Source organism: Rhinichthys klamathensis, unplaced genomic scaffold, assembly GCF_029890125.1.
Source record: "Rhinichthys klamathensis goyatoka isolate OS25496 unplaced genomic scaffold, OSU_Roscu_1.1 h1tg000152l_1, whole genome shotgun sequence".
NCBI classification, from domain to species: Eukaryota; Metazoa; Chordata; class Actinopteri; order Cypriniformes; family Leuciscidae; genus Rhinichthys; species Rhinichthys klamathensis.
Window position 1 is genome coordinate 1,385,226 of NW_026606687.1, and position 26,210 is coordinate 1,411,435.

At 38.2% G+C, this 26,210-nt stretch overlaps 1 protein-coding gene across 1 annotated transcript; it reads left to right on the forward strand.

The window, feature by feature from the left end:
• Nucleotides 1-986: 986 nt before the first annotated feature.
• akirin1 (akirin 1) lies at nt 987-25,514 on the forward strand. The gene is made up of 5 exons (XM_056258529.1): nt 987-1,366; nt 18,509-18,655; nt 19,761-19,895; nt 24,889-24,960; nt 25,093-25,514. The coding sequence occupies exons 1-5, from the start codon at nt 1,162-1,164 to the stop codon at nt 25,101-25,103; spliced, it is 570 nt and encodes a 189-aa protein (XP_056114504.1). The 5' UTR covers nt 987-1,161; the 3' UTR covers nt 25,104-25,514.
• Nucleotides 25,515-26,210: the final 696 nt, after the last annotated feature.

Below are 26,210 nucleotides of genomic sequence, written 5' to 3' on the forward strand. Positions count from 1 at the left end.
ATTTAAAAGTGTGATATTCATATGGTGTATGTAATATTCAAATACCGAACACTGCGTCTAAACAGAGGTGTTAAGAGACAGTGAGGAAATTATTCCTCATGATTTGAAAGACTGCTTTGATGGCTAACACAAACAAACTCCAACATGCAAATCCTCCAGAAATATGGTCTTTGGCCAAATAAACTCAATAAATATTGATCAGAGTCATATGATTGTACGGCACCAATCAGGATTAAGCTGTTGGAGGAGTGGAAATGTAACCTTTTTTTTTCTTAGAATGAAATCCAAATACTAATCCAAGAACTAATCCAAAAATAAAACAAAGAGTTCAGTGAGCATATTAAGATATTGTTTAAATTAGAAAAACAAATATTGACGAAAAAAGAGCATATATTATACATTAATAATATTAAGCAAATATTGTACATAATGTATTCATTTTATATATTTACCTATGTATTATATTCATAAGGGAGATAGATAATGATCGTATATCTTAAAATATTAAATATAATATTAAAATATTAAGTAAATTTATAATAAAAGGTGTTCGTTTCTATGCAAATAGCCTCCACATAAATGTCGGTACAAGCGGCCTGTTTATACAGGAAAAGATAAACAATAGCAAGCATAAACCCGAGTAAGTATAACTATCACTTTCATTATTAATAAAAATCGTTTTGATTTGGAGCTGCACATCACTGGAAACTATGTTGAGAGAGGGCATTAACATAATCCACTACTCACGGGTTGTGACGATTACTACTGTAGTAGATTTACTTATAAAGTAAAAAATTAATTAACATATAGCTTATATTTTTGCAAGATATTTTAAACCACATGAATTTTTTTGTTGCTTAGTAAACAAAATAAGTTATGATATAACTTTATTTGAGAAAAAACAAACTCGTTTATAACATTCGGCCCCCCGTCTCTCAGTGAATGGTACAGTCCTCGGCTGTGTCGTTTTAGCATTTTTGCTACAAATCTGGCACTTGGTGTTTAAACCGGTGTGCGAACAGAGGGGGGGCCGCCGATATCGTGCGAAGCTCAATAAAACCCCCTGAAAAAGTCGAATTAGAGAAGGAAATCTAAGTATTTTATTATCAAAAAAGTTGTTATTTTACCGTTGTTGTTTATTGTCTCATTAAGTCAGCGATCATGGCTTGTGGCGCGACGTTGAAGCGATCTATGGAGTTTGAGGCCCTTCTCAGCCCGCAGTCCCCCAAGCGAAGGAGGTGCAATCCTCTACCGGGGACTCCGACTACTCCTTCCCCGCAGAGATGCGGTCTTCGCCCGTCAACAGAGAGCCCGGCACACTCGATGTCGCCCCAGTCAATGGTTGGAGAACACAGGCTAACTCCAGGTGAGAAAAATGCTTGATTCTCGCCATTTAACGTTGGGTTGTTTGACATGGAGGAGGGGAATGGGGGTTGTTTAATCTCAGCTAACCAGCTAGTGGATTTTTGAATTTCGACAGTCCGTTAATTTAATCCCCCCCACCAAGCTGCTTTGAGTAACGATTTGAATGTGTAATGCCGTTTCTTAATGGATGGTATGGTTGTGGTGGGTAGTTGGTATGGACTGTAGTTACCGGTAATTATGCAGTTTGGATGAATAGCTGTTTTGAGCTCGACTAGCTAGGCTGAAAGCGGCCGCTAATACAGACTAGCTGACACAGAGCTTCATTTAACTCCCATGGCTTAGTGTGAACACACACATAGCCATCGAACATTACTACCGAAAACAATACACATGACAATGTTTTCTACAAACGCCTGGCTCTGGCCTGGATGGTGAACATTTATCTCTGCGTTCAGCCAGTTAGTTTACCAGCAGGATTGAACCAGTATGACCAAACAAAGAGGAAAGGTGGATATGTGCGCAAGGGTGGATTGGCGTTATTTATTTTCGATTTAACAATAGTATTTAAAAACGCAAGTGTTCATATTATGTGTGCATATATACATAAAATAACCCAGGCTAAATGTCTCCACGTCAAACAAACTTCCAGTAATTTGATTTTTAACATTGATAATTTCGGTAAAGCCGTGCGTATTTAATATAGTCTGTTTGTGTAACTTACTTGCACTGCTTTTATCCGAAAATTTTGGACCACTTGGCGAACACGCCTAAATCCTGTTTGGCGCTTTTAAAACAGCTAACGTTAAGTTAACGTTACAGCTTTTATCTCCTGTAAAAAAAAAATGATCAAAGACGCCACATTGACTAAATGGGTAAGTTAAACTATGAGTGACATAAATGACAAAAGTAAAGTTCAGAGCAAACTATATCACTTTGCCATCATCGTTTATTTCTTAATTATGGACTGTACAGAGTTTGCATCCACATTAGTAGGATTGAGAATATAAGAAAACTGATGATTTAGTTTCTGATTTTGAATGATTCCACAATCTTTGGAGTATATATTTGGTGTTTAAGATTAAAGGCCTGTTAACACCAAGATGGAAATTCAGTGCTATAAATATCTGTTCAGAACTTCAGACCAACGTTTTTATGCTGTCAGTGCAATTTTTTTTAACAGATCTCTAATCTCTGTCTTTTCCTTAGCACTGCTCTTACATAGAACTACGACTTGGTGGCACTCACAAATTCACTAAGCGACAGTGAATAGCAGGGGAAGAATCCAGAACTGGTTCTCATCTTGTACTCTTGTATTTAGTCTTTTCTGCATTCGCTATGCATTTCAAAGAACATGAAAATATTGTTTGACTTTTCCCAGTGACAAGCAGATTAGAAACAGAACAGGCATTACAGTTGGCATTAAACGGAAGTTGTAATGGTCTTTTATTTAGTTCTGCCCCTGACTAAAGATTTTTCTAGTCAACTAATAGCCTAGTCGTTAATTTAAGAAAGGCATTAGTCGACTAGTCGCACGTTTGATGATTTGAGTTTCAGGGTTGAGATATAATATTCTATGTAACATTGTTCTACATTAGAGGTAAACACTAAACCACTAAGTCACTTTCGACGCATATAGAGAAATGCATGTTAAGTAAAACATGTCATGCAGGAAGCGCTGTACTAATTTAGCTTCCACACTCCGCACGATCACTTGGAAATGCGCCTCAAAAAAGCCCACATTTATTTAGCTTCTAATTAATGTTATAGAGAGCGAGCATGTAAAGTAGCTAATGTTAAGCTACTACTTGCATGTTTCAAATGATAAGCCATGTTTGATGTCGATGAATGAAAGGTGAACATTTCCTGCCTGACATTGCCCCTGTCCCAAATGGCACCCTAAACACTTGCGGTCTTCCTACGAGTCCGCACTTTCGTGACATAACACCGCTTTGACTGTCGGGAAGAAGTCTGCTGCGGATCTCGCTTCAGTGTGGGCTCTGCAAAAGTGCGCATCGAGGGCACATATCGACCGCAAAGGGGGGCGCATACGAACGCCCTTCTGAAACCTGAAATCGGACACCCTGACAAATCGGACACCCTGCGGTCTTGTGGACTTATCGGACACACGTACACAGCATCCATTGTAAGTGCATGAAGTGTGTCATTTGGGATAGGGCCATAATTACGATCTATCCATCGGACTGTGGGACTTTACCAATTCCTGTGGAGGTTTTTTTTTTTTCCTGTGACTAAACGACTAATTAAAATTTGGTCAACTAAGCCTCTTGATGGCTAATGTCTAGTCTACTATTAGGGGGCAGCCCTACTGTTATTCCCTATTGTGACGTATATTCAAGTGAATCTGAATCTTGAACAAGAAAAAAAATGTAGGGTGGGATTTTTTCGTCCATCTGGAATTGATTGGATCATGGGTTTGTTGTTTACTATTGTAAACGCGTCATCAGAGATAAGATGTCATTGCAAGTGGGAGGGGAAGTTGTTGTGATAAAAGATTGAGTAGAGGTCGACCAATATTGAATTTTACAGATAACTGATAACGATAACTAGGTTGGACCACACTTGTTTGATTAATAAGTCAGAGTTTTTAAAATTGACTACTTTTTTAATGAAATGTATAAATATTAAATATCATACCTTGATTTATTCATGTTAGTTCATAGTATATTAACTAAAGTTAACAGATACAACTTTAAAATGTATTATTGATTGTTGAAATTAACAATCTGACAAGGAACAATACTTCTACAGCATTTATTATCCTTAATGTTAGAAATGGAATCTTATTGTAAAGTGTTACCATTTCATATAAATCCGAACAGTTATGCTTAAAGATGGCCAGGCATTGGCACCATATCCAAATATCTACATAAAGGCCATTGCATTGAAATTAGACACGCATATATGGTCTCTCACATGTTATATGCTTCTATTTTAGAACTATTGATGATTAACTAATCAAAATAACAAGTGTTGAGTTGATAAAGAACTGAAATGACCTGCATGGCCAGCCATACAGTTTGCTTTCTCACTTCATTAGCTTTAAATATACAACTTTGCTGGATAACTAATACATAAAAGTGACCAGCTGGATATAAACTAATGCAAATAGATTGGAACAATCGTGACATTAAACATTTGACTGCTCTCGTACTGCTGTAGTAATGGATGCAACCTGGGAAAATTATCAGTAAGCATTTTTGCAGATAACCGATTAAAAAAAAAGTGCACAGATAAATAATTTATAATAAACTGTAATGTTCCATAAAGAAAAGAATTGTCTATTTCATGGTGACTAATTCACTAATCACTCTGAATGATGCATGTGTTTTTGCTGGTTCCCCTCGGACCCCAAGAGGTTGCCATTTATAATGCCTTGTATCTTTTTCTAGGTTATCAAAATGGTACAATACTGGTGGGATTATAGTGAGTGACCTGTGTGTGACTATGCTAAGCTAGCAGGTTAATCGTTAGTATCATATGCCAAGTTAGCTGGCAAATATGCTGATAACAGTGGTGGTTTACAAACAAAATCAAATAATCATTTGATTAAACGTGAGCTACCTGAAGAAAAAAGAAATTGTCTTTAACTGTTTATATTAAGTGATTTGTGACGGAATTTTAAAAGTCGTACTTACAAAGTTAAATGACAAAGTACATTTTGTAGGATTTCTAATCGGGCACCATATAGAGTAGACATTTTATGTTCTTTCAGCCAATGGAATTGTTTTGGTTTCCTGGGGGTTAAGATTTTGCATGACACTAGCTAGACAAACATCACTAAAATCATTGGGTTTAGTGTTTTTTGTAGTTGTTGTTTTTGGGGCTTGTTCTTTGTTTCCAAGCCTGCCCATCAGTGCCCTTGTTAAAATGGCAAGGATGGAATCAGTCCCTCCAGAAAAACGCGATTTTGCGATCGCTGAATTCAATGCATAATCAGCCAAAGTCCGCATGTTTATGCGGGGGTTGCATTTTTTTTCAAATACTCCGCAATTTCGCCGCATAAATTGCTGATTTCCGCGCAAAATATGCGGGGCTTGCATGATTTCATAACCCCTGCATTTTCGTAGCAAAAAAGTCACATCTTAGCAGAAAGTTGGAAAATGTTGCGTTTGCTTCACACAAGAGCATCCATTTCCCCCTGTTGCCATGGGAACGTTATGAAGTGAGGTAATTACGCGACGTGAACATCATCGAAAAGCTGTAAAACAGGAGCACACTTTATTTTTAAGATTTCATTTATTCATTTTTACTGAAGTTGTAGCATATTCCTCTAGTAAAGCTACAGAACTTGTTTGACTCATCAATGTTTTGTAAGTTTGACGTGTTTATTAAGGTCTTGTAACGCGTTGTGTCGGGAAGAAAAATAGGGATAGCTCACAGCTGAAGTTATTGCAGAGGCCAGACAGACTCACGGAGGCGTTTGGCATCTCACAACTCGCACTTTATTCCCAAATCGAACTCGTAAGTGTCTGTCACACGTTCTACCGTCCACATCGTTACTTAATAAACAAAATAAGATAAAAGTAGCATCAAACAGAAATTACCCGCACACATGGGGTGTTCGAGGCGCATGGCACATACAATATAATACTGCAGACAGTTCAACGGGGAGCGCGCGGCTCTTAAAGGGTCACTCCACCCATTTCAACATTAATCTTTATTGAAAGTGGGTTATGTATGTAGTCGAAATGTAAAAGAAATTTTGAATTTGGTGCCCTCTTGACCGAGAAAAGACAGAAAATAACTTTAGGGCGCATTTGTATGTAAGACAACAACTCCCACAATGCACCACGTTGCACAGCTCCGCAAGCCACTCCCACTAATCCAGAACAGCGCAAACAGAGAAATCACTCTCTGTTTGAAAATCCGAAACTAGAAATCCGTCTACAAGGCTAGCTGCCAAAAGAGTTTTTAAATTCATTTCACACAAAATGTCTAGTTAGTTGGCTGTGGCGAGCAGGACGAGGGCGAGGGACGTGAGAGGACGGCGCGAGTGATAATGAATGACACCTGTGAGACGCAGCGGTCTCATATCTCTCACGGAGGAGCGGAAGCACAAAAGGAACAGGCCTGATTTTTTGTTTCTGTTGTGTGTGGCCAGCTGGCTTATACTTTTGTTTTGTATTTGTTTATTTTACTATTAAAATGTTTAAATGTGCGCCGGTTCCCGCCTCCTTCTTCCCGCAACAACGAACCCCGTTACATTGGCAAACTCATTAGTGAATTACTCCTCGTTTGTATTTCTTTCTATATGGTGAATTATTGCATGATACCTGGATGTTCCGTCAGAACATATGCGGTGCGACACTAGGATGGTTCACATCACAACACAAACATCCGTGTGCTCGTCTGATTCAGAGATTTCGTCCAGGAGAAATTGCTATCGTTGAAATTCTCTGCAGCAGACGGACTCTATCTGTGTCCGTAGCGTACAGCGAGAGCACAGGCACCAGCAGTCCGCCCAGCTTGACCCAGTCCGGGCTCCTCGTCCGCGACAGGCGGCCGCCTCCTGTTCCTCCATCAGGCTCAGCTGCTCTTCACTATATTGCGGCTCGTAAAGATAGCCACGAACAGCGGATTCGAGCAGCAAAATTTCAAAATCCTCTACTTCCATATCATGTTTAGTTTCTTCCGTCATTGTCGTTACTTCCTATCTCCACATAGGGCTGGGCGATATGGGCCAAAAAAATTATCACGATATTTTTTTTTATATCAGTCGATATCGATAATTATCACGATAACCGTTTAAAGGCAGATTTTTGCTCCTAAGTGAAAGTTGTATAAACCAGAGCGTTAATTGTGGTTTTAAACTACTCTTTATTGTCAGAACATATCATGACAAACACTTGCCAAACAGGTGAACATTTCACAAATCTGAGGTAGAACATTCAAACATTTGTCATTTTTCCTTAACAAAATTAATATCTGAATAGAAAAATATTTCTTCAGCACAGTTTGCAGTTTATGCTGCAATATTCAAATTACATGTTTTGTCTCGAAATGCATATTTGACAGTGAGTTGACAGTAAAGCATCCTAACTCAAGCTAATACTACTATGTTAAATGTATGTTCATTAACAAAAACAGTAACATCTGTTTAAAAAAAAAAAATGTAACATCACATTTTTATTTGGTAAAATGTAATATTCTGACTGTTTGAGTTTTATTAAAAACCATTGGTCATCCAGTATCATGCATTTAGATCATGACAACCACAGATAAAACCAGGCATAGCCTATAACTTAGCACCTCACTATCATGGCAAAATGTAACTTTATGGTTTCTATGGTATTTGTATGAAAAACAGTAGCCTAAAAGTTAAATACATTATTAAATACTGTAATTATATTCCATTAGTCATTTAATACATTGTCTACATTAATAATATTATACAATTCAATATGTATATCCCACATTTCATGGTGCAGTTAATATTACTAGGCTAACCTTACAGTAAATCCATGGTAGGCTAAATGGATTCAGTATCAATTCAGATTCTGACACTATCGTTGCGCGCAGTGTTTCTCCTGTTTGTCAGCGGTGTTTCATCTGCCTTTAAACATTTGTGTTCTTCGCTGAACTGAAGCGCTTGTCACTGGATCTCGTGAGCGAGGCCAATAAGAGGAAACGCGTCTGCTCTAGTGAGCTCGCGCTGCCGTTTGGACTTTGAGCCGAGCGGATAAACAGTCCGTGAGGCGCGCGCAGTTCAAATGAGTTTCGTTCCGCTTTTGGCGCATAAACATTATCGAACATTTATCGAACTCTTGATATCGTTTTATCGAGAAATTATATCGCGATAATTATCGTTATCGTTTTATCGCCCAGCCCTATCTCCACAGCGCTTGTTTGTTAGCTTAGCTTATAAACAAGATGGCTGATATTGATTTCAGTATCTACAAGTGAAGTCCCACCCACTGATCTGTGATAGCTCTGTTAGCGCATTAGGTCTAACCCCCTATGGGCGGGTTTGAAAGGGTGTGAACTAGTGCTTGTAGTCTTTACAGAAATCCCCCCCTCTTACACTTCCTCCTACAATGACGTAAAATGACGATTTTTGCGTCATTGTAGGAGGAAGTGAAAAAGGTAAATAGCAGATTTCTCTCGTCTCAGGGAAAAATGAGAGAGTGTTGCACGACCATTCAATAGTATGACTGGGTTTCTAACAATGGAAAGCTTAATGCAAATGGGTGGAGTGACCCTTTCAAAGGGGCCACACCTTATTTCCACTCGTTACAGTCTGAAATAAAACAAGTTGAGAAATTAAATATTTCCAGCACTTTGTGATGTATATGCTTGCTTATCATAGGAAGTAATAAGAAAGGACTCTTTACATTAAGGTAGTAGCCTAGTGAGAACAGGGTGTTGGGGAATCACTTTTTTTTTCTCTTTTTCATCAAACCGCAGTTTTTGCAAGTTCCCGCAATTTCATCGCAAAAAATTGCATAAATATCCCGCATATTCCATCGCATTTTAAAAGAAAACGGGCCGCGTAATCAAGGATTTTTGCCCACAACAATCACAAAAAAACTCGGTGTTTTTCTGGAAGGACTGATGGAATGTGACTGGCCTTAAAGGGATAGTTCACTTTGAAATTAATTTTTGGTATGTTTTAGCTTACCTCAAGGGCATCCAAGATGTAGGTGTCTTTGTTTCCGCAGTAGTTTCAATTTTGATATTTTTAGGTCAAACCGTTCTTGTCTGTCAGTCATATAATGCAGGTCTATGGTCACCACCTCAAAGAGCATGCACAGAGAAGTCCAAATGAAACATGATTTAATGACTCGTAAATGTAAGTACACATTGATGGCCTAAGACACGCCCTCAGATCACTTGGACGTGGCTGTTGTTACAAGAGGTAAAAACGATATAAATACTGTTCGTTTTCTCACACAAACCGCTCGTTTTGTGTCTTAGGCCATCAATGTGTACTTACATTTACGAGTCATTAAATCATGTTTAATTTGGACATCTCTGTGCATGCTCTTTGAGGTGGTGACCATAGACCTGCATTATATGACTGACAGACAAGAACGGTTTGACCTAAAAATATCAAAATTGAAACTACTGCGGAAACAAAGACACCTACATCTTGGATGCCCTTGAGGTAAGCTAAAACATACCAAACATTTATTTCAAAGTGAACTATCCCTTTAAAGCCCAATTTGGTGTTTAGTAGTTTTGCCTTTGTAAAACCAAATGGCCCCTTTGCTTTCATAGAACAACCCTCTTTATCATCCTAATTTAGGCACATTTGGTTTTGAATAGAATCTTCATAAAATAGTCTTCCATCAGCAGCTCATAGTTTCTTATTACGAGCCTGCGTCTGTTATTTCAAGCCATGTCTGAAGTTGCTTGACCCTGTTTGTGCTGTGATAACTCGTCTAACATTCAAACACAAAAGCTTTTTGCTTCAGAATAATTAACGTCTGTAACACCAAATCCTAAACAAAGCGAATCAAGCTCCCTGCAGGAACACACCTTGGGCTTGAGGGCACTTCCTGCCAGTTTGGGTTTTTTAAATTCCCTCAAAGCCTCGACAGTGTTGTGAATGAGACGCCTCAACTCTACTCCCACTTACACTCCCCTCCCCCAGTCCAGTTCATCCCACACCTCCATTGTAGTTGTATTATCCCTGTTCTGTGCTTTTAGGCCTTGAATCGCTCCCCATCCTCTCTCAGGAAGCCACAGTGATTGATTGCTTGGTTTGACCATATAAGGTTACAGTTGCTAAGTAACCTGTTGGACCTAGTCTCAGCATTTGATACAGGCGGAGGGATTTACCTGTTGTTCAAGGGGTCTGGCATTGCCCATTGACTAAGTTTGTATCTTTCTCTATTTGTTTCTAAAACGGATTATTGTGTGATGTGAAAACTTAATGAGTTAGTTCACACAAATTAAATTTCTTATTTTTCTCATCCTTGTTTTATTCAACTTTTTAGATTTTTCTTCTGCAGTAGGGCTTCAACTAACAATTATTTATTGCAGATTAGATATTCTTTAATTTAATGGAAAAATCCATGTGTGATTTAAAAATATTTTAATCCATTATTTACAAAGTTGTTGTTGCATGTTGCCTTTAACGTTTAACGATACATATTTTAAAGTATTTTAGTCAGAATTATTGAACTTCTATTTGATTGTACTCCGTCTGCCTGGCTAGTTCACTGAAGTCTTACTGTCCTGTCAGGCAAGCATTTGCAAAATAATTTTCTAAAATTAACAGGTAATTGTGAGCTAAACCATTAGGAAGTGTGAAATAACCCATTAAGATTTCAAATACAATAAGTTATGCATTGAGGAAAACGCGTCTCAAACATTAAACAGCACGCACATCCATCAAAGCACATGACAGGGCAAGCCGTGTTAAAATATGCTTTTGTTTGAAGCGTGTAATATGACACATTCTCATGTTTAGATCAACTTGGGTCATGCACTTTTCCCACAGCAGTTCTATGCTATTTTCCAGATGTTGTGTCCATAGAAATGCATTATTCACTGCTGTAAAGTAACATGACTGGCAGATGTTTTCCATACATGGTGCACAGACACGATTTGTAAATAAAGCATTTTCATTTTTGGGGAAACTGTCCCATTAAGTCTGGCTAATTTTTATTTTTTTTGGTCTGTTTTGGACTGAAACCTTTCAATCTAGATTAGCAACACTGTTGTCAACATGTTAGTACCTCTATTGTAGGGGTTTCCAAACTGTGTCCTGGAGGGCCACTGTCCTGCAGAGTTTAGCTCCTACTTGCCTTAACAAACCCGGGGTGCGTTTCCCGAAAGCATCGTTAACCAACTGTGGTCGCAAGTTCCGTCGTTATCAGCATAGTTCAACGAGTCGATGTTTCCCGAAACCATCGTTCCAACGAACATTCACAAACAGCATCGCAAAGTTGTGTGGTTGGAACGACAGCCCTCGAGCTGTGGTTAGAAGCAGAGTTTCTAGATTGCATGACATGTGGACATTAATAAATCCTTATCTTGAGCAAAATAAGCAAGCTGAAATTCAGTACATCCTGTGTCTTTTATTTAGAATACATACAAATGTCATTTACGTCTTCGAGTTTGTCAAGAGTTTTGAAGCACCGTTTTTGAAGACTGAGCATGTGCGAACGTGCTCTACGATGTAAGAACGAGCCTATGATTGAATCTGGAAATAAAGCGAAATAACTGAGAAAAATGAGAAATATTCCTCAGATACTATGTCTGTAATTTATATCAAAACATCTAGCATTAATTCGATCTCAAACAGTTTCATTAAAATAAGTTATTACTCCACCACGTGTGTGACGTCATAAACCAACGTGGTTGAACGACCACTTTGCGACAATATGGTTTTGGGAAACAGTCGTGACTAGCTAGTTGATTTCTTCAACGATGCATCGTACTATGGTAGTGAAGCATCGAGTTACGTCGTTGTACGGGAAACGCACCCCTGCCTGGAAGTTTCTAGTATGCCTAGATCTTGATTAGCTGTTTCAGCTGTGTTTAATTGGGGTTGGAGCTAAATTCTACAGGACAGTGGGCCTCCAAGATCAGGGATTGGACACTCCTGCTCTATTGTTACCGTATTTTCCGCACTATAAGGCGCACTTAAAAGCCTTTAATTTTCTCAAAAAACGACAGTGCGCCTTATAATCCGGAGCGCCTTATATATGGATGGTGAACACACGTTCACCAAGACGGGGAGACAGCGCCGAGCGACTTACTCCACTATCTGCCAATGGATCGTGGATGTCTGGGCTGATATATCAGTCTCAACTGTGATCCGAGCTTTCACGAAGGCAGGAATAATCTCTTTATTCAGCCGGCTCACATACCCGTATTTACTTCCTGTTTTCGGTCGAAGTCCACAGTAGTTGATTGTCGAGTTCGCGCACGCGCGATCAAACCTCCTCCGTGTGTTCAACATCTGATTCGGAAGAACTATCCATTTGAGCTGATATTCTCAGAACACCTCACAGCACCGTCATCGGCTGACAGCTGACAGTCTGAGTCTCCACTGTTGCTTAGTTACCAATGATCGCGCGCACTCGACAATCGCCTACTGTGGACTTCGACCGAAAACAGCAAGAAAATACGGGTATGTGCAGTCAGATTCACCGTGTTCACTCACATGGCTGTGCACTTGTAATGACACATTAAGGTTGTTAAGAGGCTAAAAGCAGGTTTAAAACTTGTCCCGTTTAAGTCAACAGGGTGCAAATTTTAAAAAGAGGATAACACGGTGTAGGCAACACCGGTTTTTGTCGTTGTTATCTGTACTGACAGCACTCCAAATTTACAAAAAATGAGCTCAATGTTAAAATTGACCGGAGTTTTCCTTTAACGTTTGAACAACGTTACCATGGGAGTGAACGGAGTTGTCAGAACGCTTAATAAAGTTTGACTTTATCTGACTGTTTTGTTGACATTTGTTGACATCTAGTGGATGCATAACGCAAACCCAGTCAAACGTTTGACTGCAGTATCTTATGCGCCTTATAATCCGGTGCGCCCTATATATGAAAAATGTTCTAAAATAGGTCATTCATTGAAGGTGCGCCTTATAATCCGGTGCGCCGTATAGTGCGGAAAATACGGTACAAAAACCCTTATTACAGGATTTGTACAACTCAATAGTGAGTCTTTGGTTCTGGTATACCCATTTCTAGAGTGAACACTGGGTTTGGTTGTCCTTCCGCATAACACCTCTTTATTGGCCATGCAAAGCTGATCAGATGAAACTGCAGAGGAGACTTCCTGTGTTTACAATGCAGCTAAAGCACTCTGTTAGGTTGTAGCCACACTGCCTGCTTCGCTGGAATGCATTAGCATCAAGATAGCAGTAGGGCTGCAACGATTAGTCGACGTTGTCGACAACGTCGACAATAAATATTTGTCGACAAATATCTTTGTTGTCGAGTAGTCGTTTGATCTCACGTGACCTAATGTAAGGGCCTGCAATCCCGAGATTTGACCGCTACGGCGCTGTAGCGCTAGAGTGTAGTGCAGCCCTTACAAATGCTATTGCGGTAGAAGAAAACACAGCGCGAATTATGACAGTGCAAACGAATCCGAACTAGCAAGGTTTAGGTTTGGGAAAGTTTCACAAAACTTCAAATCAAGAATGCTGTCGTGTTTAATACATGCAAGGCGGAACTTGCTTTTCACGGGAGCACAACATGCATGTGTGCAAGAGGAAACATCCCGGCACAAGAGGAGCCGGTGAGAAGTGAGTGTTCTCCAGCTGGAGCTTAACGTTACTAACCAGCGGTAAATCTCTCTTTATTAGAGAATGCAATACTACTAATAATAGTAATAATATTATCAATAGTAATATAATTACAGTAATGTGATGACTTATTTTGCATAGAATAAAGCTTGATAGAGCTTAGGAGTCAGGGCTGTTTTTATTATTCTAACACTATTAGTATATTAGGTATTATTATAGTCTTATCACTTGCCTGTATTTTGTTCAATAATCATGAAGACTTACAAAACGAGATGTTATATCCTTCCTATGATATAGGAAGAATATCATGGCAGTTACTTTATCATACTATAAATTAAAAGGTGAATGAGAACATCTCTGTCAGCTCAATTGTCATGTAAAAAAAGATTGTAATTTTATTCTTATAATAATTGTTTGCAAATTAATATTTTACCATTCTTTGTGTCCTGAAGTAAATGTCCCTTTTTCTGTTTCAGTTCTAAGAAAAGCAGTGGGCCTATTAAACAATGCTTAGAGAGCATTTGTGTGTGATTTGAGTTGGACCGAAATCTGAAAACTTAAAGAGAATGACCTGTTTAGTTGGCTCAAAGTTCATTAAAACAACTATTTCAAAAGCTGAAGTGATTTTATTTTTTTATATTATAGTTAGAATATGTATAACTCAATGTTTTAACTAATTGGAAAAGCTGAATAATCGTTCCAAACTTACTGATTAGTCTGCGAAATAATCAACGATTAGTCGATTAATCGTTCTAATAATCGTTAGATTAATCGATTATCAAAATAATCGTTTGTTGCAGCCCTAGATAGCAGCCACTCCTTGATAAAGCCAAGAAATGTATTCGTTTCTAAGATGCATCATCACGATGCCTATGTGAACGATTCTGCATCGATGCATAAAAACAAAAGAATAAATGTTTAGAAAATCGAGTTTAATAGGCCTATCATGCCGTTTTAAACGGATGAGTTATAATTTGTTTTATAACTCATCCGTTTAAATTATATTAAGCCTTAAAGTTCTGCATAATTAAGGGTGTGGCCACTTGAGTGACAGGTGGATTGCCGTTGCTGTCACTACTAGCAGTTTGTCTGATGTTAGCCGTCATGTCACCTCAGCTTACTGCTGTTTGTATTTTTTTTTTTTTAACAAGCATCACGATACAGTCTCACTTTTAGCGATGTCTTTTAACTATTATAATATTTCTAAGGGCAAAAACATGAACTTTAACTATTGGCTTTACATGAAGTCAGCTGTCACTTTAGCGCGAGGCCCTGTGCGGTCGCACACTTGGCACACCCCTTGCGACGGTACTGAGAACTTGATCACGTCGAGCTAGGTGGGTGTGGTTTCAGCAACCAGGCACCTCAGCTCCACCCACGTCCCACCTCTTTGCCCATTTTCGGTTATCCAGGAGTGACGTGCAGTGAAGCACTGCCAAGATGGCGAGGGCCGGCTCCGCCCAGTTTTGGCTTAAATGCTCTTCAGAAACCTACGTGTGACGTCACGGACGTTTTTTTTTTTTTACGGTCTATGGTTTTTACATTTTTTTTCATCCTTTAGTTATTTGAAGGCCGATGCCTTCAGAAGGGGGGAAACTCTGAGCTCCACACCCAAGATAAGGGATGCAGGCGCAGCAGATAGATGTGCCCTGGTGTTTGTCCACCCTTGAAGCTTTAAATGACCTACATTCAGGAAGCTGAGACGATCAACTCCAAATACTCACTTTTGCGATGAATTAAGACTATTATTGAATATCATTTTAAAGAGTTTGGCTCATGGACGTCATGCAGGTTTCTAATAATCCGTTTTGAGTCATCTGCTGGTGTTAAAGATTTGGACGGGGGATTAAACGCAACCCAGTTTTTCTAGAAAGGGACTCTGGAGGTTCCTGGTTGCATTGCTGCCCTCCGCATTGCAGTCCCGTCACCCAGATTCGGTTACCAGATATAAACCTGACCCTCCACAAAGCCAAACGAAACTAACCCGCATCCCATTTTTCCCCTAATGTAGCATGTGTGTTAGTGACGTTGTCAGTGTACCATTGTGGTTGATTGTAAAACTGAAGTGAAACTTATTTCTTCACACTATTCGTCATGGGACCCATGCTGGAAGCAGGATATCCTCTGTGCATTGTGTGCGCCTGCTGAAGTAAAGCCGGTGATTGCTACTGTTTTTCTTCACCTCATACAGGTGAAACTCGAAAAATTAGAATATCGTGCAAAAGTTCATTTAGTTCAGTAATTCAACTTAAAAGGTGAAACTAATATATTATATAGACTCATTACATGCAAAGTGAGCCAAGAAGAGAAAGACCCAACTTGAAGATGAGAAGGAGAATATCTCATCTTTCCATGAAATCTGGCCTCCTCGCTCTGATGCTGTATGGCTGAGTCGGGATCAAAGTCTTCAATGGGGGGGAAAACTCCTTTCTCCGAAATACTGAAGCCTTTATAAAATAACGCAGTGCTACTGCACAGACATACAGTGCTGAGGCTTACTCGCAAGCTATTGGCTGCCATTGGTTCGTGCTGTTCCCACTGACCAGAGCGCACATTTTGTAACATTTTAAGTTCAAGAGCTTTATCTTATCTTAATATAAGACATAAAGAAGATATTTTTGTATCATTTTGTATCAGTGTACATTTTATTTTGTTTTTGACTGCTAAAACTAATATAATTTGTTTGCCTTAATAATGTGGATACATTTTAAAAAAGTGTTTTAAATTCAAACTTTTCTACTTGTCTTAAAAAAGGTTATAAAAAGTCAATAATTATAGATAACGAAAGATATGAAACATTATATTGTGATAATTTTTTTTTAGCTATAGCCCTACACAGCCCTATGTTACACCCCTTATATATATATATATATATATATATATATTATTATTAGTGCTGTCAAACAAATAAAATATTTAATCGCATTAATGTTTTTTTCTCATTTTAATGCTCTTATCAACATGGAAAAGTGGATCGGCTTGCTTTGTGCAAATGTTTTTTTATTGTAAACAACATTGGCATATACTGTTCAATTTCACACTAACATTCTCACTTGGAGCAAATAATCTCACACAATGTAACACTGTCCATCAATAAAAGGGTAAAAAGGAATACTGAGAGGTCCTGATATTGACGAGGGGGCGGAGAATTCGCATCAGCTGTGTGTGTGCTTGGCCATCAAGTGGTATTTCAGACTGGACGTGCTGCGATGATGATAGCTCAGTTCACAACGACAAAACACACATCACTTTGGTGTTGTCAATGGAACCATTTGGCAACTTTTTAAAAGTAAACTTTCCATTCAGAATCTTATTGGCATCCATTTCGGCGTCTCGCGCTCGTCATCCACTCAAAACGTAACGTTAACCAACTATTTGGCCGGCGCGCAAGCCCAAACAAGTGTGTGCGGCATGCCTGTTTAGTTTCCGGTCTAGCTAGATCCAGTGTGTTGTAGTTTTACTTTCAGACAGGACACGGAATGCGTGGCGCTACGGCAGTTTTCAAAACTTTTTGGATGCCCCCATATCTATTGGCCGCGCTGGTAATCGTCACAGCGGCAAAAGTTTAACTATTTTGAACTTCGATCGCGGCGTGCGCGCCGCTGCGCTTGCACTTTGGTCGACAAAGCAACAAAACGTCCTCGCATGCCGCGTACTGTTGCAAAAGCATGTGAAAAAAAACCTACAAAGTTTGCTAGGTCTTTTTGGCCTAGCAAACTTTGTAGGTTTTTTTTCATATATTATTTATCTCTCCTATATTTCGCAGTAGATTATTTATATATATAAAATCTACTGCGAAATATAGGAGACTTTGAGATTTTACTGGGATGTCATGTCAATTTAGTTTTTTCTTAAATTTAGTTTTTTATTTAAATCTACCCTACTTTGTCAGTGAGAGAAATATTATAAGACTATACCTTATTAAAAATATTGCTTAAGTTAAAAGACCTGTGTTTTATATCACTAGTGCAGTGTCCATTCTCGGAGCATATAAGCCCTGCTCGCGTGAGGCGCGCCGCTTCCCGCTCGCGCTGTTCTGTAGTTTATTAAAAGTTGATTAATTCTGAACGTGTCTCGCCTGTCTATCTATATTGCACCAAATACGGCACTGCACTCCCTTCTGAAGTCATTTGGATGAACGGTTCTCGAAATAATCAATGCAAACGGACAGACATATTGAGATTCTGAAGCTTCGAATATTTGATGTTCATTACTACCGAAGCTCAAAAAAAGGTATTCGGGCCAGCCTATATATATATATATATACACGAATGATACATTTATAGCCTTCTGTTATTGGCCAGTTTGTTGTAATATATCTGTTATTTACTGAATTGAATAAATTATGGCGTTAACTGTAGTCTTGCACTGCAAAATGATCATTTAAAAAAATGTAATTTATCACAATTATTTAAGGAACGAATCGCACAAATGCATGACAAATCCCTAAAACAGACAATTAATCTGCATAATTGCTATTGTTTGTCAGCCAAATTTCATTAAGGTAACAGCCCTAATGATAACTCCGTTTCACCTGACAATGTTTCCACACGTTGATCCATTTGATCTAAAGTTTTGTGAAGTCATTTAGTTATTTTTTTTATCAAAGTAATTCCAAACTTCGCTGTACTTGGAGCAGTTGACGATATTCTGTGATCAAATACAATCAACTTAACAAGCTCCACAGCGCCACCTAGTGCATTCAGTTATAACTGAGTTTTAGTTTGCATGCTTTAGGGTTTCACTGCCATTTACGCCAGCAAAGCAACATGTAGCAAAATTTGATTAGCATTTTTATTTTTCGAATAATAATTAGATTGAATATTTGACGGAAATCTTTTTTTCTTTTTTTTATGTAAGCTGAATTAACATCTTTCTCTTGATTTTGTCTTCCTTTGACCCCAACAGAACAGATCTTCCAGAACATTCGTCAGGAGTACAGCCGCTATCAGAGGCGACGGCAGTTAGAAGGGGCCTTCAACCAGACTGAGCCGTGCAGCTCCACTGATATCCAGAGCTCCAGTCCCGCCCTTACCTCCCCCAGCTCTCCCACAGGTCAGTCCACTGAAAACCATGTCCATTGAGATGCTTAAACCATTTATCAACCTTTTGTTTAGACCTGGGATGCCCAATCCTGTTCCTGGAGATCTGCCTTCCCACAGAGTTCCAGCACACCTGTCTGTAATTAAGTGTTCTTGAATATTTTTAGGTGTATTTGATTAGGGTTGGAGCTGCTTTTTGCTGGACAGAATCTCTCTAGGAACAGGATTGGGCTCCTGGCTTTAATTTCAAATGTGCATTGTGAAGATGCAGTGTGTCGAGTTTGTCGTCAGTAATGTCGAATGCTTTTTGATTCTTGATGCCGGCGAGTTTGAAAATGCAGAAAATGCAAAAGTAACAGATCAAAATTGGTTTATAGATTTTGAAGCACAATTTGACCATATGCAAACAGTCTTGCAAAGCAAACATTGTGATTTGTCATGAAGATGAGAGCCCATGATGATGGTGGCCATAGAGTGTGATATAAAGCAAGGAGAGGAAACCACTCAAAACATGCTGTTTAGTACTTATAAAAGCTGTGAGCACTTTAAAATCAACAGCTAAGATTCTTTACTGATGATTTTTATTCAAATGGAAATTGTAAGTTGTAAAGTGCTTGGCTTGGCTCAAGCGTTTTAGTAAACGCTGCCGTTCAAAAGTTTGGGGTCCATAAGATAAAAAAAAAAAAAAAGAAATTAGTTACAGACATTTGTTACACTCTTTTGGACTTTATATTCTTAAAGAATCTTTAAAAAAAAAATCATTGTTTCCACAAAAAATATTAAGCAGCACTGTTTTCAGCATTGATAATGATTATAAATGTTTAAGAAACAAATTAGCATATTAGAATAATTTCTAAAGGATCATGTGACACTGAAAACTCTACAATTCAAAATAACTTCACCAGAATAAAATACATTTTAAATATATTAAAATAAAGATTTACAGTATGCTGTTTTTTACTATACTTTAGATCAAATAAATGCAGCCTAAGTGAGTAGGATTGGGTATCATTTGAATTTTAACTATTCCGATTCTTATCGATTCCTATAGATATTTTGCAAATTGAATGTAAAGTGACATGGTCAAGAATGCATATTCAGAGTTGTGTGTTTTTTAGGTGCCTCAACATTGAAGAAGGATACCCCACTGTTCACGCTGAGGCAGGTTGGCTATTTGTGCGAGCGCCTTATCAAAGATCACGAGGAGAAGATGCGTGAAGAGTACGAACAGATACTGAACACAAAGCTTGCAGGTACAACAAATGGCAGGTTCCACACAGTGGTGTGTTAGTTTTATCGAGTTCATGCCTTTCTCATTAGAATAAACTAGAGCCCGACCGATATATCGGCTGGCCGATGTTAGGCATTTTCCTAACTATCGGTATCTGCATTTATAATGGCTGATAAATGAATATTTTTTTAAAATGCGGGTGCGGTGATTCATGTAAGGACGGCGATGCCAATAAAGCACATAAATGCTGTCACAATGAACTGGCAAAAGTAATGATTGTGAATACTAGGGGTGTAACAATACATCGATATGGATCGATACATCGATCAAAAGTCTAACGATACGATGCATCGATGCCACACATAAAATATCGATTATACGGTACCTTTATTTTGACACTCTCCACATCCTCACGTAATTTTTCTCAGCTGAAATAGACGCCTGACAAGATTGACTGAACCCTTTGTCACAAAAGCCGGTATTTTCCACTGTCAAGGCATCGCGAGTTCATCTTTTACAGCAGAAACGACAAGCACCCTTGTTTGTGAAACAGTGCGCAGTATTCAGGTCAGGTGACAAGCCTGCTAGTCACTTTGAAAAGACGCGCTAGCTGAGAGGAGTTTCGTCAAAGCTGATTAAAAGTGATCGAGGATGGATTTCAACGAACTTGATGAACCTGTGATATCTTCTTCGGGGCATAAAAGGATATAAGATCTGAAACTTTTTCACGGAATCTTGCTAAAACAGCAGGTTAGTGGTGAGGGAAAAGCTCTCTGTATCGCGTGTACGTTATTCACAACAACAAAGTTTGACAGGCGTCTAGATGTCAGCTGAGGAGATTAACATTACAAAGATTAAGTGTTTTATTAAGTATCGTAGCAATTACTAGGCTTTGTTTAACTCTGAAACATGAAATGTGGAGTTATCTGCTTTTTTCCACACACAAAAAATATATAGCTATAGCCTATATATATAAAAAAATACTTTTAATGCACTTTAATTTAATAATTTACCTGTATTTTTTTTTTGTTATTATTACTTAATCAAAACAACCTCTTCTGTTAGTTCATTTGCAAAAACAGATAACTTTGTTTTTACTTGTAACTTGTAACAAACAACTTGTAAATGTCCCAATTGGGAGAGGGTGTGCAATTTTCAAAGAGTTTAATTAAACTTTCATATATTTTTAGATGCATTTGTGAGTTAATAAACGTAACTGGTTGTGTAAACTTGGCACATAATATCTAAATATCGATAAATCGATTGATAACCCTGAATCGAATCGAATCGTAATCGTATCGCGGAATTTTTTGAGGTATCGGCAATAATCGTATCGCTGGCTGAGAGAATCGATATCGTATCGTATCGTGATGAACTGTCCGATTTACACCCCTAGTGAATACATCAAATATAGCAAGGAGACATTTTAATTCAGTCCCTCCAGAAAAACGCGATTATGCGATCGCTGAATTTAATGCATAATCAGCCAAAGTCCGCATATTTATGCGGGGGTCGCATTTTTTTAAATACTCCGCAATTTCGCCGCATAAATTGCTGATTTCCGCGCAAAATATGCGGGGCTTGCATGATTTCATAACCCCTGCATTTTCGTCGTAAAAAAGTCACATATATCTTAGCAGAAAGTTGGAAAATGTTGCGTTTGCTTCACACAAGAGCAGCCGTTTCCCCCTGTTGTCATGGGAACGTTATGAAGTGACGTAATTACGCGACGTGAACATCATCGAAAAGCTGTAAAACAGGAGCACACTTTATTTTTTAAATTTAATTTATTCATTTTTACTGAAGTTGTAGCATATTCCTCTAGTAAAGCTACATAGTAAGTAAGTAAGTAAGTAGTAAGTAAAATTTTATTTATATAGCACATTTATCACAGCAAAGCTGACCAAAGCGCTGAACAAAGTCAAAGAATAAAATGAAATAAACAACACATACGATACAATAAACAATGAAACATAAAAATTTTAAAATGCCTGGGAATAAAAATAAGTTTTCAACTTCATTTTAAAGGTTGTGATAGACGTTGCAAGACGAATGTCCATTGGTAGTTGGTTCCAGAGTCGGGGGGCCGCAATAGAAAAAGCCCTATCACCCTTTGTCTTTAGGTGTGAACGAGGGACAACTAAGAGAGCTCTATCAGAAGATCTTAATGATCTGGAGGATGAAAAGGGAATAAGATGATCTGAGAGATAAGACGGAGCTTGACCATTGAGAGCTTTATAAACAAACAACAAAATTTTAAATTGAATTCTGAAATAGACAGGAAGCCAATGAAGAGAGGCCAAAACCGGTGTAATGTGATCTGTTTTCTTTGCCCCAGTCAACAACCTAGCAGCAGCATTTTGTACCATCTGTAAGCGTGCAATGGATGACTGAGGAAGACCCAAGTATAATGAATTGCAGTAGTCGAGACGTGAAGTAATAAAAGCATGAATGACTTTCTCCAGATCATTAAGACTTAAAAATGATTTCAGTCTCGAAATTATCCGTAACTGATAAAAACTGTTTTTGACAACTGCATTAATTTGTTTAGTTAAACAGAGTTCAGAGTCCATAATGACACCAAGATTCCTGACCTGGGAGGAGACTGAGGGGAAGTGGTTGCCGAGCTCATTTACAAGACAACTTCTTGACTTAGAGGGGCCAAAGACGATTACTTCCGTTTTATTTTCATTAAGTCTAAGAAAGTTGTTGGAAAGCCAATTTTTAATGTCCCCTAAGCAGGCCAATAAGGGTTGAATGGTATCGCCAGCTTTCAAAGGTATGTACAGCTGGGTATCATCAGCATATAGAAGAAATGCAACTTTATGTCTCCTAATAATGTCTCCCAAAGGTCGCATATATAAATTAAAAAGGAGTGGCCCTAAAATGGATCCTTGAGGCACTCCACAGATAATAGGAGCAACAGACGAAGAAAACTTACCCAACTCAACAGAAAAAAAAACCTGTCTCTAAGATATGAATTAAACCACTGCAAAACGATACCACGAATACCAAACAAATTTTCTAACCGGCAGAGAAGAATATCATGATCAACTGTATCAAATGCAGCTGTAAGATCAAGAAGCAGCAGAACTGAATTTTTACCACTATCCGCTGCAAGCAAAATGTCATTTAATACTTTAAGCAAAGCAGACTCAGTGCTATGATGGGCAGAGAAACCAGATTGAAGAGGTTCTGTTAGTTTAGCTGCATTCAAAAAGGAGATCAATTGTGAATATACAACTTTTTCTAAAAGTTTAGACAAAAATGAAAGCTTAGAGATAGGCCGATAATTATCAAGACCGTTTTCATCCAAACCCTGTTTCTTGAGCAAAAAAAAGCTACATAACTTGTTTGACTCAGCAATGTTTTGTAAGTTTGATGTGTTTATTAAGGTCTTGTAACACGTTGTGTCGGGAAGAAAAATAGGGATAGCTCACAGCTGAAGTTATTGCAGAGGCCAGACAGACTCACAGAGGCGATTGGCATCTCACAACTCGCACTTTATTCCCAAATCGAACTCGTAACTGTCTGTCACACGTTCTACCGTCCACATCGTTACTTAATAAACAAAATAAGATAAAAGTAGCATCAAACAGAAATTACCCGCACACATGGGGTGTTCGAGGCGCATGGCACATACAATATAATACTGCAGACAGTTCAACAGGGAGCGCGCAGCTCTTAAAGGGGCCACACCTTATTTCCACTCGTTACAGTCTAAAATAAAAAAAAATGAGAAATTAAATATTCCAGCACTTTCTGTGATGTATATGCTTGCTTATCATAGGAAGTAATAAGAAAGGACTCTTTACATTAAGGTAGTAGCCTAGTGAGAACAGGGTGTTGGGGGAATCACTTTTTTTCTCTTTTTCATCAAAGCGCAGTTTTTGCAAGTTCCCGCAATTTCATTGCAAAAAATTGCATAAATATTCCGCATATTCCATCGCATTTTTAAAGAAAACGGGCCGCATAATCAAGGATTTTTGCCCGCAACAATCACAAAAAAACTCCGCGTTTTTCTGGAAGGACTGATTAATAAACAAGTGTTTTCAGTCAGTGTCGCTACAAAGTTGACAACGCTGACTCGCGATCTTCAGTGAGCACGCCAGAGAGAAATGCACATTTCATACGGATTACAGCAGAGAGCAGTCTGTCTTTCGTTTTGAATTGTTCTGTTTAAAAGTAAACATTTCAATAGATATATTTCTCAGGTCTATACGCTGAGTTTCGGTTCATTTGAGACAAGTTGCAGGTCACGCGCCGGCGCCTCCGTGTCGAGATTATCTATTGTCCGCTATATTTACTACTTATTTATTAAATCCAGGCAATTGGTTTATGAAACATTGATTAAAATTAAGATACAATTAATACAAAACGAAATTCACTTTAATGAAAGGCTTAGTGCTTTCTGTTTGAGGTCTATGTGAAAGTTTTAAAGCACTTTAGTGCCGCTTTCAGAGCTTGTCACATCCGTAACATAGTTTTTTCCTCATAAATGCGAACATATAAAATAAAATGAATATTTTGTTCTGTTGAGAGCCAACCCTTCTTCATCCGGTTGGTAGTTGCCTATTACTTTTGATTTGCGCAGTTTAATTCACAGAATTGATTTCTCTGCTACCAGCCTCTGTCACGTATTGTGTAAACTTTTGATGACTAGGGAAAGCGTGCAGCTGAAAAGTCCTGATTATATCGTCTGCTAATTTACTTCTTATTTATTAAATCCAGGCAATTGGTTGATGAAACGTTGATTAAAATGAGTTGCGCGAGCGACAAATCTCCGACAGTAAACTGATGCCCCATTCTGCTTTGTAGCGGGCGCTTTTTCGCGTCTAGGGTAAACCGCTGTTGCGACGCGAGCAATAACGGCCGCGTCCGGTGTAGACAGTGTTGCAGCTCAATAGACATAAGGTCTATTTCTTTGATTAGGATCAATATTTATCACCCCCATGCTACATTGTCATGTTTCTGGTTTTCTTAACATGCCGTTTCTCTTCCTTTTTCCCCTTAAGAACAATATGAGTCCTTCGTGAAATTCACACAGGATCAGATTATGCGAAGATATGGTGCCAGGCCTGCAAGCTGTAAGTATATTAACTTCCTCTATAAGCAAGCAATTAACATTCTGTCATAATGTTGTTGTTTTTTTTGCAGTTAAAAATAATTTAGCTGATTTCAGTTGATCCAAATGCTGATTATTGTCTCTTTATTTTCAGATGTGTCTTGAAGAAGATTATAGATGGTACTAGCCACCCCTCAGCAGCTGGTTACTATAGAACCAGTCCCCTTCGTTTCATTTGAAATTTCCTCCTTCCACTTTTGAATCTTTTTTTCCCCTTTAAAATGCTTGGGTGCCATGGTCTATCCACATTTAACTCATTTTTATTGCTGAACTGTTACTGATGGCCCAACTCCAAACATGCATATCTAGATGCATTCTAAGGAAGTTTAATCTCTAAGAATTTGTGGGAAAATATGTCAAACTACCGCTGTAAAAAAGCTTGGCTGATGCGATCTCTGTTTAATGTAATGTGACTGACCCTCAGCAGATATACCAGACTCTCCCTCTATCCTTCAGTCTGTTTTTTAACTCCAACTTTTTTTCTTTTTTGACAAATAAAAGATCTGTGATAAGTCATCATTTGAATTGATTCTGTTTTTTCTTGCAAATAATTTGGAAGGAATTTGCATAGGTTTGTGTTGCATATCAAGTGTTTGGAAAGACATGAATGTGAGTAGCTAATGACAGAACATCCACTTATGGCTTTCTGCTTTGGAACACAAAGACATTTTAAAAATGTCCTAGTTTTTTCCTCTCATGGATTTAATAATGCTTCACAAGTTGATAAACCTTACATGTTAAACCATCATGAAAGTGGGTCATAGGTTCATAAACTGTTCTGGAGTCATATGATAGCCTTGTGTGAAGTCATTTTTACCTGAAATGTAATTCTTGTAGCATTTGAGTGTTTCATAATAACATTTATAATTCTGTTACTCATATAAAACTTTTGAATTGGCTTAGACTGGGAATATTTTTTTAAATGTATATTTTTTTTAAAGGCTTGTCATGATGTGGTCACCATTTATTGTCATTACATAGAAAAATGACTTAGTACATTTATAATGTTAGAAAAAAAAAAGATTCTATTTCAAATTAATGCTTTTCAGTTGAACTATACATGAAAGATTCTTGAAAAAACGTAACATGATTTCCACAGCACAACAGTTAGGTTTTAAAACCAGTATGAGCAGAATTTTTATTTGTCTGATTTATCTCTAAGAAACCTGAATGTAGATTGTACTGGAAATGGCGACATCTAGTGCTCGTGAA